At 36.5% G+C, this 15653-nt stretch overlaps 2 protein-coding genes across 3 annotated transcripts in view; one reads left to right on the top strand and one right to left on the bottom strand.

The window, feature by feature from the left end:
• Nucleotides 1-15653, top strand: part of LOC131433181 (mobility group protein 1A-like) — a 74790-nt gene that overhangs the window by 32550 nt on the left and 26587 nt on the right. The window lies entirely within an intron of this gene.
• Nucleotides 7204-8276, bottom strand: LOC131433178 (transcription initiation factor TFIID subunit 9). Its single transcript, XM_058600055.1, has 3 exons — nucleotides 8143-8276; nucleotides 7917-8085; nucleotides 7204-7862 (listed from the first exon to the last, which is right to left on the bottom strand). Exons 1-3 carry the CDS (start codon nucleotides 8149-8151, stop codon nucleotides 7255-7257), a joined length of 786 nt encoding a protein of 261 aa, XP_058456038.1. The 5' UTR covers nucleotides 8152-8276; the 3' UTR covers nucleotides 7204-7254.

Below are 15653 nucleotides of genomic sequence, written 5' to 3'. Positions count from 1 at the left end.
TTTGCTAACAGTACCGCCTCTGACACGCAGGCTGAAACCGCCGCAATGGACGTTCCTGTTAGTCTAGTGGATTTAAGCACATTTGAAATCACTCCGGATATGATCGTCACCGCTGCAAAAAGGTTGAAAAAGTCATACTCTACTGGACCTGATGGTATTCCAGCAGTAGTTTATAGTCGATGCGTCCACGTCTTGACTGATCCTTTGTGTGTGATATTCAATAAGTCGTTCGAGCAAGGCGTATTTCCGACAATCTGGAAACAGTCTTATATGTTCCCAGTATTCAAAAGTGGCGATCGCCTAAATGTACGAAGTTACCGTGGTATAACCAGTTTGTCAGCAGCGTCGAAGCTTTTTGAATTGGTAGTTAGCACTGTCGTACTTTCCAAAACTAAAACGTACATCTCTACTGATCAGCATGGTTTTATGCCTGGACGATCGGTGAACACGAACCTGTTGGATTTTACATCTACCTGTATCACTCGGATGGAAGAAAAATCTCAAATTGATGCAATTTATACTGATCTGAAAGCAGCGTTTGATCGAATAGATCATGAAATACTTGTAACAAAATTATCCCGACTAGGCGCTTCGAGAATGTTTGTTAAATGGCTGAGCTCTTATTTATGCGACAGAGTGCTACGTGTGCAGTTAGGCTCGTGTATTTCTTCTCCTTTCACGAATAAATCTGGTGTTCCTCAGGGTAGTAACCTAGGTCCACTATTGTTTGTGCTGTTCTTTAACGACGCTACTTTACTACTTGGCGTTGGATGCAGACTGGTTTACGCTGATGACCTGAAGCTGTATTTGTCAGTTCGGTCTATTGAGGACTGTGTTCGTCTCCAGGAACTTTTAAATATTTTCGTTGGCTGGTGTAGAAGAAATTTTTTAATTAGCAGTACCGTGAAATGTCAAGTTATAACATTCCATCGCAAAACCAACCCCATAATATTCGACTATCAAATCGATGGACAAACTCTTGGAAGAGTCGACGTTGTCAATGACCTCGGCGTTTTGCTGGATGCTAAGCTTACCTTTAACCAACACCGATCAACTTTGATTTCCAAAGCAACACGACAACTCGGCTTCATAGCAAAAATTAGCCGAGACTTCAAAGACCCGTACTGTCTAAAAGCGCTATACTGTTCGTTGGTGCGTCCATTACTCGAAAATGCGTGTTTGGTTTGGAGCCCGTACCAACTCGTTTGGAACTTACGAATAGAACGTGTACAGAAGAGATTCGTCCGGTTGGCTCTGCGGCACCTCCCATGGCAAAACCCTCTGGATTTACCACCGTACCCTGACCGCTGTCGTCTGATTGGCCTGGAATCCTTAGAGCGACGAAGAAAGATGCAGCAAGCGTTACTTGTGGCTAAAGTAATCAATGGCGATATTGATTCACCAAAATTGTTATCTCTTCTTGACTTCCGTGCTTCTCAGCGATCTCTACGCTCGACGAGTCTACTTCAACCAAGATTTCATCGTACTACTTTCGGACAACATGAACCAATGACAGCATGCATACGTGCATTTTCCAAAGTTGAGCATCTCTTTGAATTTGGTGAGCCGACGCACAAGTTCTCACAGAAATTATTAAGTGTATCCTTGTTATAAGTTTGTTCGTTGTACTTCGTGTTATTCATTAAGACTTTTAATTGTCAGATGGATTATTTTAACAAATAAACAAATAAACAAATTTCAGCATGGTTTTCATCGACTTGTGACACGGTGCATTGTCTTGATGAAACAAAACTTTTTTCTTCTTCAAATGAGGCCGTTTTTTTTTAAAATTTCGTCCTTCAAACACTCTAATAACGCTATATAATAGTCACTGTTGATGGTTTTTCCCTTTTCAAGGTAGTCGATGAAAATTATACCATGCGAATCCCAAAATACAGACGCCATAACCTTACCGGCCGATTGTTGAGTCTTTCCACGCTTTGGGTTCGGTTCATCGCGTGCATTCCACTCAGCTGACTGTCAATTGGACTCCGGAGTGAAGTGATGGAGCCATGTTTCGTCCATTGTTATATATCGACGAAAAAAATCGGTTTTATTTCGATATAACAGCTCCAAACACTGCTCAGAATCATCAATTCGTTGTTGTTTTTGATCGATTGTGAGCTCACGCGGCACCCATTTTGCACAAAGCTTTCTCATATCCAAATATTCGTGAATAATATGTCCAACACGTTCCTTTGATATCTTTAGGGTGTCAGCTATCTCGATCAACTTCACTTTACGGTCATTGAAAATCATTTTGTGGATTTTTTTCACGTTTTCATCGGTAACAGCCTCTTTTGGACGTCCTCTGCGTTCATCGTCTTCGGTGCTCATATGACCAGTACGAAATTTTGCAAACCACTTACGAATTGTTGCTTCGCCCGGTGCAGAGTCTGGATAACACTCATCAAGCCATTTTTTGGTATCGGCGGCACTTTTTTTCATCAAAAAGTAGTGTTTCATCAACACACGAAATTCCTTTTTTTCCATTATTTTCACAATACCAAAAGTAGCTTCACTCAAAATGCAATATCTCACAAACTAATAATCAGACAGCTGTCAAATTTATACACGTATCTTTTGAGGGTTGGTACTAACTGAAAATGGTATGGATTTAATTCTAGTGGCGCCCTCTCATAAAAAAGATACGAACTTTTCCGCCGATCTGTTACAAAACGTATCTTCCGACTTTTGCAATTATTCGTTCATATTACATGGTGAACTTTTTAAATTTGTAAATTTAATTCACTAGCATTCTGTAACATCCCAATTTGCTTCAAAATGCTACAATATCATGCATTTTTAAATTTTCGCTTAGTCAAAACGAAAGTTTTTGAGCATTTTTTCATTAGAATTTGGCTCTAATACCCGGTGGATGTTGTCGACCCGCATCGGTCCGATCATCGGGCCGATTATCGGACCGATTGAGCACGATATGGGGCCGATCGTAGCGCTTCGATCGGCCCGTCATCGGACACTTCTGCACCATTTGCATCAACCGCGTCGACCTAAGAAACCTTTATTTTTATATTATGTATCGCTAGAGAAACAGAGCGAAGGAATATCAAACAAGGCATTTTCGAGCCGACGTTTCCCCGATAGGTTGTGAAAGAGTGTTAAACATTCTTTTCTTTCGATCATGGAGGCTTTAACCTTTAGGTCATTCGCCTCTTAGGGCCAGAAAATCTCTGGCCCTATGTTTGAGGTTGGATATCCAACCCCGATATATCTCATCACCTGAGTATTGGATATCCGCTCTCTGCTTTGGTATATCTTCACTCTTTTGTTCTATCGATACACTATGTAAGCTCGAAACGATATCAAAAGCTTTCGTGCACGATGCGTCCGATGTTCGAATTTACTGGGTACTCACTGTATGGCAAACTCGAACTCGATCGAAACATAGAAAAAAAATTTTACATTTGTTCGAATTATTCAGATTCGTTTGAATTGCAGAATTAGAGTAAATAATTAAAATTAGACTTACTAGGAACTAAAAACTGTTTTTGTCCGTTTAAAAGTGACGTTTCGTCAAGGGAGCTAGTGAAATAATGAACAAGAATATTAAGAGGCATGCAAGAATATTGAGAGATAGTGAAAAAAAATTGTCATCATCAAATCACATCAAATTCATGAAGATTTAGAGAAAATTTGACCACATAGTTTGCTTGTGTTGGTTAACAAAGCTTTGTGAACAATTCGGTATGACGACATACATGTAAGCATAAATGATTTATGATGTAAGATAAACATGCTTTGAATCAATGCCAACTAGTTCGAACGGTGTGTTGAATGAAAGCACATGGTTTCTAGTTTTACTTGGTTTGCTAAAGTCTATCTTCCACTTAATGTCCCAAAACAGCATCTGCTGTATTTTATCTTACATATAATCGACAAGTTATTGGGAGATAATCGACTCAAATATACCGCAAATTTCGTACAATAAATATGATACACACATGGAAAATGCCTGGGTGTGAAATTTCCCACCTGGAAATGCGGTTTTTCCGTTCCCTTCAACATAAATCCTCTCCCCTAACCCGAAAACTTAACTCCTACACTTTTTCACTTCACACCTAGGTGAATTCTGTTCCTTCGCCTCTGCATTGACCTTCTTCATCTTTTTTTCTTCTTCTTTCTAGTTTGCGTCACCTCACTTGAGATGACGCCGATTGATGGCACGGCAACTTAGGCTATATTACCAGTTAATTTTTGTTTACAGTCCAATGGACTTTCTTTTCACTGGTCTATAAGCAAAAATATCGCTGTGTGGCTACGTCGAGTCGCCAAAGTACTGATAAAAATTTTTTCTTTCTCGCCAAATACTCGAATTTTTTCTGCACTAATACGATTCAACGTTCTCACCCGTTGAGAGATCCACCGGAAGTCTCTGCAATGCTAAACCGTACAATGATTGCATGGTGGATTGACAGTGTACTGAACGAAATCAGTACTGTTTCCCAAACAGGCACGCTTCACTTGAACCCACGCCCAAACAACCACTTTCTTAAGAAAATCGTTTTCAACCATAACTATCTTTATGATTCGCCTAGATTAGAATATATAATATCAATGATTTGCCTTCAAGGCATATATAGAAATTTAGTACAAAAGTGAAACGTTTAATTAGTAATTTGGAGTAGCGGAATATTGTTCAGTAGTTTGGAACCCTCTTTATCTCAATGGAGCTCATATAAAAGAATCGATACAAGTTGTTGTATGTTCAAGAGTGCCTATAACCAGAGCAACCCGTGGACAACTTGACAGCTCCCATACATATAGAATATAATAACGTTTTCGTTTTAGAACCTACACGCGGGCGACACTGACTCCGAGTAAAACGAAAACGTAGTATGCGCCCTGAACAAAAACTCATGAAAAAAAGAAAAAAATAAACAAACTCGTATGGATGCGTGGTGCGACCTAGAAAATTTTCAGAGCGAAGCTAAGCGATTGGAGTCCGATCTAGAGCGACCCCAGGTTGCTAAAACAAACATCTCAAAAGTTGTTTGGGCGACTCTGGGTCACCTCTAGGGCTGCTCTGGTCAATGAACGAAAACAGTATAAGTAAAAGTTTTGGTTCTCTCGTTCCACAATGGCGTCGTAAATAGAATAGCATTTGGAAATAGCGTATCTGTTTTTCGACAATCTGCGGTTTAAAATTTTATATTTAAATAAATAAAATAAATTTTGGTAGCCTTTCTTGACATTTATAAAATAATTATGATGATTAGTTACTATAGTTTAGTATAAGTATAATTTTTCTCTTTCCATCAATAGAAGGTTTGAAAGTAGTTTATCACATTTCAATAAAAAAAATGAACATGAAGTAAGGTATTCTACTGAATCTTGAAGAACAATACTACTAATTTGCAAATCAAGATTAAATCTATGGTTCTCTCATCTTCATCCGAATCGTTAGAAGATCATTCAATGATACCAAATACTCCTACAAATGCTACTAATTCCTTGAGTTTGTATTGATACGACGAAATACGTAAGATACTCTTTAGTCACCCACCACATTTAAAAAACACTTCATTTCTAACTCTATCAATTATTATCAATAGTTATATTTTTAGACCAAAGAGAAGACGCTGGGCAGAGTCAATTAAATGATAGAAAGATTACAAAATGCGCATGTTTGGAGATTTATGACGTGTGTTATTGATGAGTTTGTTGCTATGCAGCGCTGTTAGAAAAATTCGCAATATTTTGATTTCATTCAGGAGTTCTTGCGTGAGTCACAATATGAAAATTACGCTCCTTTTAAATATATTGCTGGACGCATACACAGTGACCGTAAATAACGTAATGAAGTACTCGTTTCTTTTGTAATCTTTTTGTTTCGTGATTCATTGCACCCGTATTGTTTAGGTACACTAGCGCCGTCCTGAATTCAGTGGAACACATATGAAACAGGCTCATTTCTGTCAGGTTGTGTATGGGTTGAACCAGAGTGACGACATCTCATCCGTAATGTTAACAACAATTCAAAACGTTTAATCCGAAATGTTGTCAGCTTTACATATTTTTTTTGTTCAACAATATACAATATGCTTTAGATCTAAGATGCCGAGGGCATTTCTTAACAGTACTAAAGACTAGGATCATTTCTTGAATTTTAACATTGTTGTATTTGGTTAACGTTGTCGTGTGCTGATCAACGCAACTCACTCCAGTTGATGATCGGCAGTTGTTGACGGGAAGGATCTTACATGGGGGTTGTCTAGATGACGACGTGGGTACTTATCGATAGTGGTCTTTACATTGTTGACGTTGACAGGTCGTTCGCTCGTTTGGAACAAAATTGTCATTCTACACGAACAGCTGTGCTCACTCTGGTTATGGGCACTCTAGTATGTTCGAGCTTCGACCTGGAAGGATTCTTAGTGTCAGGTCAGTATGATCGTAACACCAGCAAGCCAGGTAATGGTTCTGTATGCTATATATGAAACGGTTACAAAGTCTGTTGAAACAGAAGGTCAAATTCTACAAAAGGAATGTAGTACCAAGGCTTTGCTTTGACATGAACACGATTGACGACATACTGAATTTACTAATTTGTCACATGAAAGTGCGTTTACAGTCAATCTATGGTTCGAAATAATTGTTGGTTTATAAGATGTTTAAGCTGTCCAGTATAGACCCTATCTCCCCTATTATAAACTCATAATCAACAACACAAATTTCGGCAAGCATAATAGTTTTGCAAATAAATGTTGGAACTTGTACTGCACGTGTACAAAAATCGCGCCGAAAAGATGATTTAATTCAATTCGTTTCAAAAATATTGACAAAAAACTTAGTAAAATTTTACGTTTTTTTTTAATTTCGTTTCAAAATGATTGTTTTACCTATTTTTTAGGCTTCTACAATTCGAAAAAAACATACACTACAGGATGCATAACAATTAAATCTTGTATACATGTATACAAAATATAATCACCATCGTTCTGTATTTCGATCGAATCGGATTATTTCGATTGAATGTGAAAATTTACATTCTGTATTTCGATCGAGTGATGCTTTCGTAATGCAAACTCGAACTCGATCTAGATACAGATAAACAATGATGATCTCTACACAACAATTAGTCTAAAGAACATGGGAAAAAGTCCAATTGCGGAAGTTCCAGCAATGTCGATAATAGAAACAGTACCAGTATTATTTCTCGATATATCCAATAATCAACAAAAATTAAGCTGACAAAAAGTGTATATTCAATTCGATATGATTTGGAATCCAGATTTATTGAACTATTTCGAAATCATCTTCCTCTCGTTTTCGTTTTGAACTTCCGGTATCCGTGTCACTCATCCCGAAAGACAGTGGATCTTCAATTTCAGTTTTGATCTCTATTGTGTTTGGGCCATCAACACCAACATTTGGATTTTTAATGGCCTTCGGGATAGCTGTTTTCGCTGCAGTGGTAAATTTGAACACTGGCTTAGGTATCGCCACAACTTGTGTTTTTGCAGTGGATTGAACAGCCGGTCGTTTCACGCCGGACACTCCTCCTATGCTCTTTCCAGGAACTGTTTTTATTGATGAGCGACCTTCGATTGCGGACTTTGTCATTTTTTTTGCTTGTTGAGCAGCACGCAGTTTGTAGTTGCAAGCCGACAAACAATAACGATCTGGCGGTAAGCGAAGACCGCAGTGAGTTTTGATCAACGGCAACGGTATGTTATTTCGGTTACGTGCTATCTCTAACAAAACGTCTCGTGGAGGCGGACTGGTAAATGCCTTATCAAGTATCATTTGAGTGGCTAATTTCACGTCGTCCAATTCGATCACCTTTTTTCTGGCATGGTTAGCAAATACTTTTGCATCATCCAGAATACAAGTTACGTATCCTTGAAATGGTATTTACAAATCAGAGGGGTAATTTTTTAGTGATATTAACTTACTGTATGTAAATTCCAATAGCTGATTGATAACTCTTGGTTCGTAGTCAGTGACACCAAGTTCTTTCAAAATAGACATTATTACTTGTGCATCCTTCGGTATGTGCTTGGCTTGGTTAGCAATTTTTACTTTTTCAGATTTCTCCCGATCACCCTGGTGTGAATGAGTTGGCTGTAATGAGAATTACATTATTAAATAAATTGTTATCTCTTTTTTAAGAACACTTACATTTTCCATGTTCTCAAGTTTTATAGAAACTGAGAATTTTAAAACACAGCAATACTTATAACAAATTTGAAACAAAAAATTGAAGAAAGCGTCAGCTAATCAAAAATAAACAGAGAACTTCAACTGAGCCAGTGATGCCAAAAAGATAGATTTTAGACATTTTGTCGTTTCGAAGTACACTGAGGAAAAAGCTCGAAATTTATTCCGCATTAAATCCGAACGATCTAATCCAAGTATGAATGTATTGGGAGAAGTTGCTGGGCATCAGCTGATGTGGAGATTTTTACCGAGAGAATTTTTAAATCGAGGAATATATTTTTTTCATTAAATATAAAGGCTGTGAACCATTTCGCGATTAGTTTTAACTTTTGGTTAAAATCTGACATTCGAGCGGTTAATTTCATGTTGTCAAAAATAACCCTGCTCGAGAGCATGGTTATTTTTGACAGATCGATGGTTATTTTCCGACACTGAAAAAAATTTTGAAATGAAAATTCTAATATATTCTTTTGTTGAAATTATTGCCAGTAGAAAAAAACTAAATTAACTTAAATTTAACTACTAGACACAAAATAACCACTCAAGTGTCAGATTTCAACCAAAAGCTAGGACAGGACCAGACAACTGGCTTCTTTTTCCAGAAAAATATTTCTCTTCTTATTCCGGTTGCTCCCTGTTGTAAATAATAGATGCCTCGCGATTACTGTTGCCAGTCGAGATAATTATTCATTCTGAAAACTTTCTCCCCTTATAACATGCGATTATTTATCATTTGAAAACACTTAGACAAATGTTACATCGGTCAAATATATAGCTCTGGATTCATTTTGACCAGATGTTTGTTTTGAAGAAAACGTTTAGTTGAAACAGCTTAATAAAAATTTTCTAAAACACTCAATTTTCGGAAATTAATTTTTGCAGCTTTATTAACTAAAGTATTTAACATATTCTATTTGAGAAAAATACTAACATACAGAAGTATCCAATGATGATAATGATTTCAGGCTTTCTCTTTGTATCATTCAGTGATTGTTAAATGTACTCGAATACTTTTAACATTGACAGGACTTAAAAACAAATTGAACCTAAATCCTATTGAAATTAATAATTTTGAAAAGATGATCCGAAAAACAAAATATGCAATATCAAGCTACATTGTTACCGACGATATTGACAACACTTTTTCTACCACCCTGCAGTAGGAACCCTAGACTCAGGAGCTGTTTTGCTAACCATAACAAATAGCAATCAGAAGAAGGAGTGAAACTTGCATGTTGGCATCAGTTTATGTCCAGAATGTTTATCCCCGACCAGAGATGCCAGATATTTTCATAGAAAATCTGTATTACTCTAAATGAAAAATCTGTATTTATCTGTAATCGCTATAAAACCGACATTTTGAAATGAAAATGTGCTGAGGTAATGGTTTTCCAACATTTTATGGTTTTATAATGAGAAATTGAATGAGCGTTCAACATTTATATCTCACGATACAACGACGAAATGAAATGTTTTCAAATTTTCAAAAACAGAATCAATAAAACATAGTTTCATTTTCAAATACTTCCAAAATGTTGGCTTGGTAAGTTGATGTGAGATCTCAGTGCTCAATTTCAAATACTAACACCATTTTAGGATATTCAATATCAATTTGTGATTCATCCATTGATTACGAAACATTTATCTCGTCACTACTACCAAAAGCGGCAATACTATTGTCAATACAAGGAGTATTGACAATACTATTGATCGTGTAGTGGAAACTTAATCGAATTGATGAAAATATTATCAAAAAATCAAAACTGCTCATCAATCAATCCAATCTCTCCAGATTCGAAACTGTTTAAGGTGTGCAATGAACTCTTTTCTCAAGATTTCAATATTCAGTACAATATTTAAAGCTCCAAACGCTAGATTTTTTATCGAAAAATGCAAACACAAATTACCAATCTAGTTGGATTGACGGTATTGACAACACTTTGGATTGACAATAATATTGTATAATATGTGGCCTCTGTGGCCCCCTCAGTCGAAAAAAATTAATTTGTTCTTTCCATTTTTTTGCCTTTCTCTATAGAAAGGTATTAGAATTGCTGGAAAAACCGACTTTCGAACGGAGCCTCGGAGACCCATAGTGTTATATACCATTCGACTCAGCTCGACGAGATCGGAAAATGTCTGTGTGTGTGTGTGTATGTGTGTGTGTATGTGTGTGTGTATGTGTGTGTGTATGTGTGTGCACTTTTCGAAGATATTTGAACGCGCTCAATTTTCTCAGAGATGGCTCAACCGATTTTAACAAACTTGGGCTCGTTTGAAAGCTACTATCGGGGCATTGATCAAGTTCGAAGATAAAATGGCTGTGACTTTTGGTTCCGGAGATATGATTGTATAAGTGACGTAACCGACAAAAAGCGTTGTATTTGAACGCGCTCAATTTTCTCAGAGATGGCTGAACCGATTTGAACAAACTTGGACTCGTTTGAAAGCTACTGTCGGGCCGTTGATCAAGTTCGAAGATCAAATGGTTGTGACTTTTGGTTCCAGATATATGATGGTATAAGTGACGTAACCGACAAAAAGCGTTGTATTTGAACGCGCTCAATTTTCTCAGAGATGGCTGATCCGATTTTAACAAACTTGTGCTCGTTTGAAAGCTACTGTCGGGCCGTTGATCAAGTTCGAAGATCAAATGGTTGTGACTTTTGGTTCCAGATATATGATAGTATAAGTGACCGACAAAACACGTTGATTTTTACCGCTCATATATATATATATATATATATATATATATATATATATATATATATATATATATATATATATATATATATATATATATATATATATATATATATATATATATATATATATATATATATATATATATATATATATATATATATATATATATATATATATATATATATATATATATATATATATATATATATATATATATATAAGGAAGCCAAAATTTTGGGATCAACTCTATTTTCGTTAAGTTCTAGTGCTTAAAAGTTTAAACACCTCGAAAAAAGCCTTCATGCAAAATTTGACCTAAATCGGACATGCTTAAGGGGTGCTGCCCGGTGGTAAAGGTTTGGCAATTTTCGATCTTGAAAAAGCACCATAGGGGGGAGTACATGAAATTTCCAAAATCGAAAATTTTTTTTGATGCCGAAACTCTTAAAACTGCATGAAACATCGAAATTTAGTGTCCCCTCAAAAAATTTTTTTTTTCAAAAAATCAACTTTCTGGGATTTTCAGTCCCAAAAAGTCGACTTTTTCTATAAATTTTTTTTTCGAGATGACACTAAATCTCGACGTTTCATGCAATTCTAAGCCTTTTGACCTCAAAAAATTTTTTTCGATTTCGAAAATTTCATGTACTCCCCCCTATGGTGATTTGTCAAGATATATGAAAATTTCACTAAGTGGACTAAGAAGGCTTTTTGCCTTTCTCTATAGAAAGGTATTAGAATTGCTGGAAAAACCGATTTTCGAACGGAGCCTCGGAGACCCATAGTGTTATATACCATTCGACTCAGCTCGACGAGATCGGAAAATGTCTGTGTGTATGTGTGTGTGTGTGTGTGTGTGTGTATGTATGTGTGTGCACTTTTCGAAGATATTTGAACGCGCTCAATTTTCTCAGAGATGGCTGAACCGATTGGAACAAACTTGGGCTCGTTTGAAAGCTACTGTCGGGCCATTGATTAAGTTCAAAGATCAAATGGCTGTGACTTTTGGTTCCGGAGATATGATTGTAACCGACAAAAAGCGTTGTATTTGAACGCGCTCAATTTTCTCAGAGATGGCTGATCCGATTTTAACAAACTTGGGCTTGTTTGAAAGCTACTGTCGGGCCGTTGATCAAGTTCGAAGATCAAATGGTTGTGACTTTTGGTTCCAGATATATGATGGTATAAGTGACGTAACCGACAAAACACGTTGATTTTTACCGCTCTTATATATATAAGGGTGCCAAAATTTTGGGATCAACTCTATTTTCGTTAAGTTCTAGTGCTTAAAAGTTTAAGCACCTCGAAAAAAGCCTTCATGCAAAATTTGACCTAAATCGGACATGCTTAAGAGGTGCTGCCCGGTGGTAAAGGTTTGACAATTTTCGATCTTGAAAAAGCACCATAGGGGAGAGTACATGAAATTTTTTTTGATGCCGAAACTCTTAAAACTGCATGAAACATCGAAATTTAGTGTCATCTCCAAAAAAATTTTTTTTGAAAAAATCAACTTTCTGGGACTTTTCATATTTTTTTTAAGGAAAAATTTTCATATTTTTTTTAAGTCCCAAAAAGTCGACTTTTTCAAAAAAATTTTTTCCGAGATGACACTAAATCTCGACGTTTCATGCAATTCTAAGCCTTTTGGCATCAAATATTTTTTTTCGATTTCGAAAATTTCATGTAATCCCCCCTATGGTGATTTTTCAAGATATATGAAAATTCCACTAAGTGGACTAAGAAGGCTCTTTTAGATTAGCATCACTGATTACACATAGGCAACGCAAATGTCAAGCACTAGTTTGGAAAAATGATGCTGACTGTGTGACATAAACACTGAAGCATGCTTTTGTGAACTATTCGAATCAATCTGCATCAATTGTTGTCAAAATTAGTGTCCAAAATTATTTAATAAAAGTATGAAACATATTTTCATGATACTGTTATGAAAGAAGAGAAAGGCATTATCACACCACTAGGTGGATTAAGAAGGGGTTTTTAGATATCTGTTTAAATCTGTATTGAGTTTAGGAAATCTGTATATCCGCGTACAGGTAGAAACAGTAGACCGGATATAAAAATGTTCGGCAACGAAAATTCATCTTCATAGTATATAATAGCGCACATTCGTTTACTTTAAATTTAATTTTCACAGTCGGTGTTAAACAGTCGTTTACACCGCACGCGAATAGTTCTTGGCTCCTGGAATTTTTTCTAGCTACCTAGACTTAACCAAACTAGGAGTCTATTCGAAGACTAATTTAACCTAGTTAATTTATATTCTTTTAAAATGCCTGCATCCAACCGGAAAGACAACAAGCCTAAGATTAAAAATAATACAATACGGAAGAAATCCCAATCCGTTATTCAAAACTTTTCTAACAACATTGACGATCTTATAGAATCTGAGTGAAAAAATAAAAGACAACGGACGGACTTCCCTTCCGTTGATCCTATGCCGTGTAACAATATTTACAATATTCTTCCTGAATATGATTGTAGCGGCATAGAAGAATTTTTTTTCGAAAATTCCCAAAATGGACGCTTGTCGTCATGGGAAGAAACAACAATCTATGCCTCCAGTAACGGTGATAATCTCCGACTTCAGAGCATTCCGTACTGAACTTTCAACTTTTCTCCCGGAAGTAAAAAAATCATTTCAAACCGGACGAAGAGGAGAATGTCAAGTCTTGGTTGATGGATTGGAGTCCGAGAAACATCATAAGTTGTATTCATATAATATAAAATATTTGTGATCTTATTTCTAATAAGAACATTCAATATGACTACTTGATTGTCAAACGATATCATTTCGATCATATGTGAACATTTCGATATGATATGCATATCACGCGTTTTTTTAACGGCCAATAAGTATCCATCAACATTCACTTTGAAGAGTAATTTTGAATGACTCGGCACACGCTAAGTCATAATAGTAAACGGCAGAGAAAGGTTTTCTCTTTCGTCTGGTGTTAAATTTAACACTCTATCTTGGATAGCTCGCTTGCAATTTCTTTCGAAAGTGAAAGTTGACAGGTGGCTTATTGGCCGTTCTAAAAAAAATGCCTGATATCATCTCGATATATCAAGTGATATCAGCGTTAATGTGAACATGGTATAACTCTTAAAAGTGAAGTAGATAGGTCTAAAAAGCGTGATTGTACATTATTTGTAGGCGATATTTACTTTCGTCAGACAAAAAACACACTAAAATAAAAAAAGTTTAACCTCTATATCGGACCTTACACGATCATTAAAAGTTACACCATCGTTTAATGAACCGGTATGGTGCAGTAATGACGAGTTTTCTATGCAAATTTTAAATATCGTTACTTAGTCATCATTAAAATTGACAAAAATAATTCTCGTGTAAGGGCTGCTTATACAGCGGCCCTTTCACGAGTAATTAAAAATGTCATTACTAAAAAATAATATCATTTTAATGAACGTGTATGGTGCAGTAAAACTTTTAACCAGAGCAATTTGTTCACCCGTGAATAAACAAATAGTTAGTACGTGTTTCATAAGTGAAATTTTATCTGCTTATTTTTTGGGCTTTTCAATAATTCAAACGTAAGTATGGATAATTAATATTATTATTGGAAACTGCATACCATTACATAACACGTTTTCTTCACAAAAAAACATTTGATGCAGGATATCTCTGTCTTGACCGGACTGATGGAGCACTGAATCATTGGATACTATAAAAAGTAATATACCAGGGCTTGATTGTGGTATGAAAATAATTGGAAGTTTATAAATGTAATTTGAATTTCGAAGAAAATATATTAATCGAAAAAAAGGTATCTCAAACAACCCGATGATGCAATGTCTAACGGTTTACAAACGGACGTTATCTACACAGATCTTTCCTCCGCTTTCGATATAATCAACCACGACATCACGGTTGCTAAGTTGGACAGACTTGGATTCAGTTCGAACATTCTTCGTTGGTTGCAGTCGTATCTTAGGAATCGTCGTTTAGCAGTTAAAATTGACGATCATACTTCCGGAGAGTTCCTCGCATCATCCGGAATACCACAGGGTAGTCATCTAGGACCGTTAATATTTTACTGTACTTCAATGATGTCAATTTTGCCTTGGAAGGTCCCCGCTTATCGTTTGCTGATGATGTCAAGATCTATCACATCGTCCGCAACTTAGAAGACGTAGCCTTTCTCCAGCGGCAATTGTTAATCTTCGCAGATTGGTGTAAAGTTAACCGTATGATTGTAAATCCAGATAAATGCTCGGCCATTACGTTCACGAGGAGAAAAATGCCATTGCATGTCGAATACTTTCTGGATGGATCCTCGATTGGAAGATCTACTAGCGTTAAGGATCTTGGCGTCCATCTCGATGAGCAACTTACATTCAAGCATCACATCAGTTACATTGTAGCTAAAGCTTCCCGTAGCTTAGGATTCTTAATGAGAATAACTAAGCACTTCACAGACATACACTGTCTAAAATCGCTTTACTGCTCGCTTGTTCGTTCAACTCTCGAATATTGCTCGGCAGTTTGGAACCCATGCTACCTGAACGGTGCTCATAGAATTGAGGGAATACAGCGTAGATTCGTTCGCTTCGCTCTTCGTCGATTGCCGTGGACCGATCCTCATCAACTACCTAGTTATGAAAGTCGCGGGTTATTAATGGGTCTCGACACATTACAAGTGCGACGAGAATTATCACGCGCTTTGATAATAGCAGATATATTCAACGGTAGGATCGACTGTCCCGTTTTGCTCAACGAAATT

The sequence above is a fragment of the Malaya genurostris genome, chromosome 2 (genome assembly GCF_030247185.1).
Source record: "Malaya genurostris strain Urasoe2022 chromosome 2, Malgen_1.1, whole genome shotgun sequence".
Taxonomy (NCBI): Eukaryota; Metazoa; Arthropoda; class Insecta; order Diptera; family Culicidae; genus Malaya; species Malaya genurostris.
The sequence above is the reverse complement of the archived record's forward strand: the minus strand, read 5'-3'. Positions and strand labels throughout refer to the sequence as shown.

Coding starts and splice junctions, on each gene's coding strand:
- LOC131433178 (XM_058600055.1), bottom strand. Junction 7,863..7,916: donor GCTATTGGAATTTACATACA/GTAAGTTAATAT, acceptor TACCATTTCAAG/GATACGTAACTTGTATTCTG.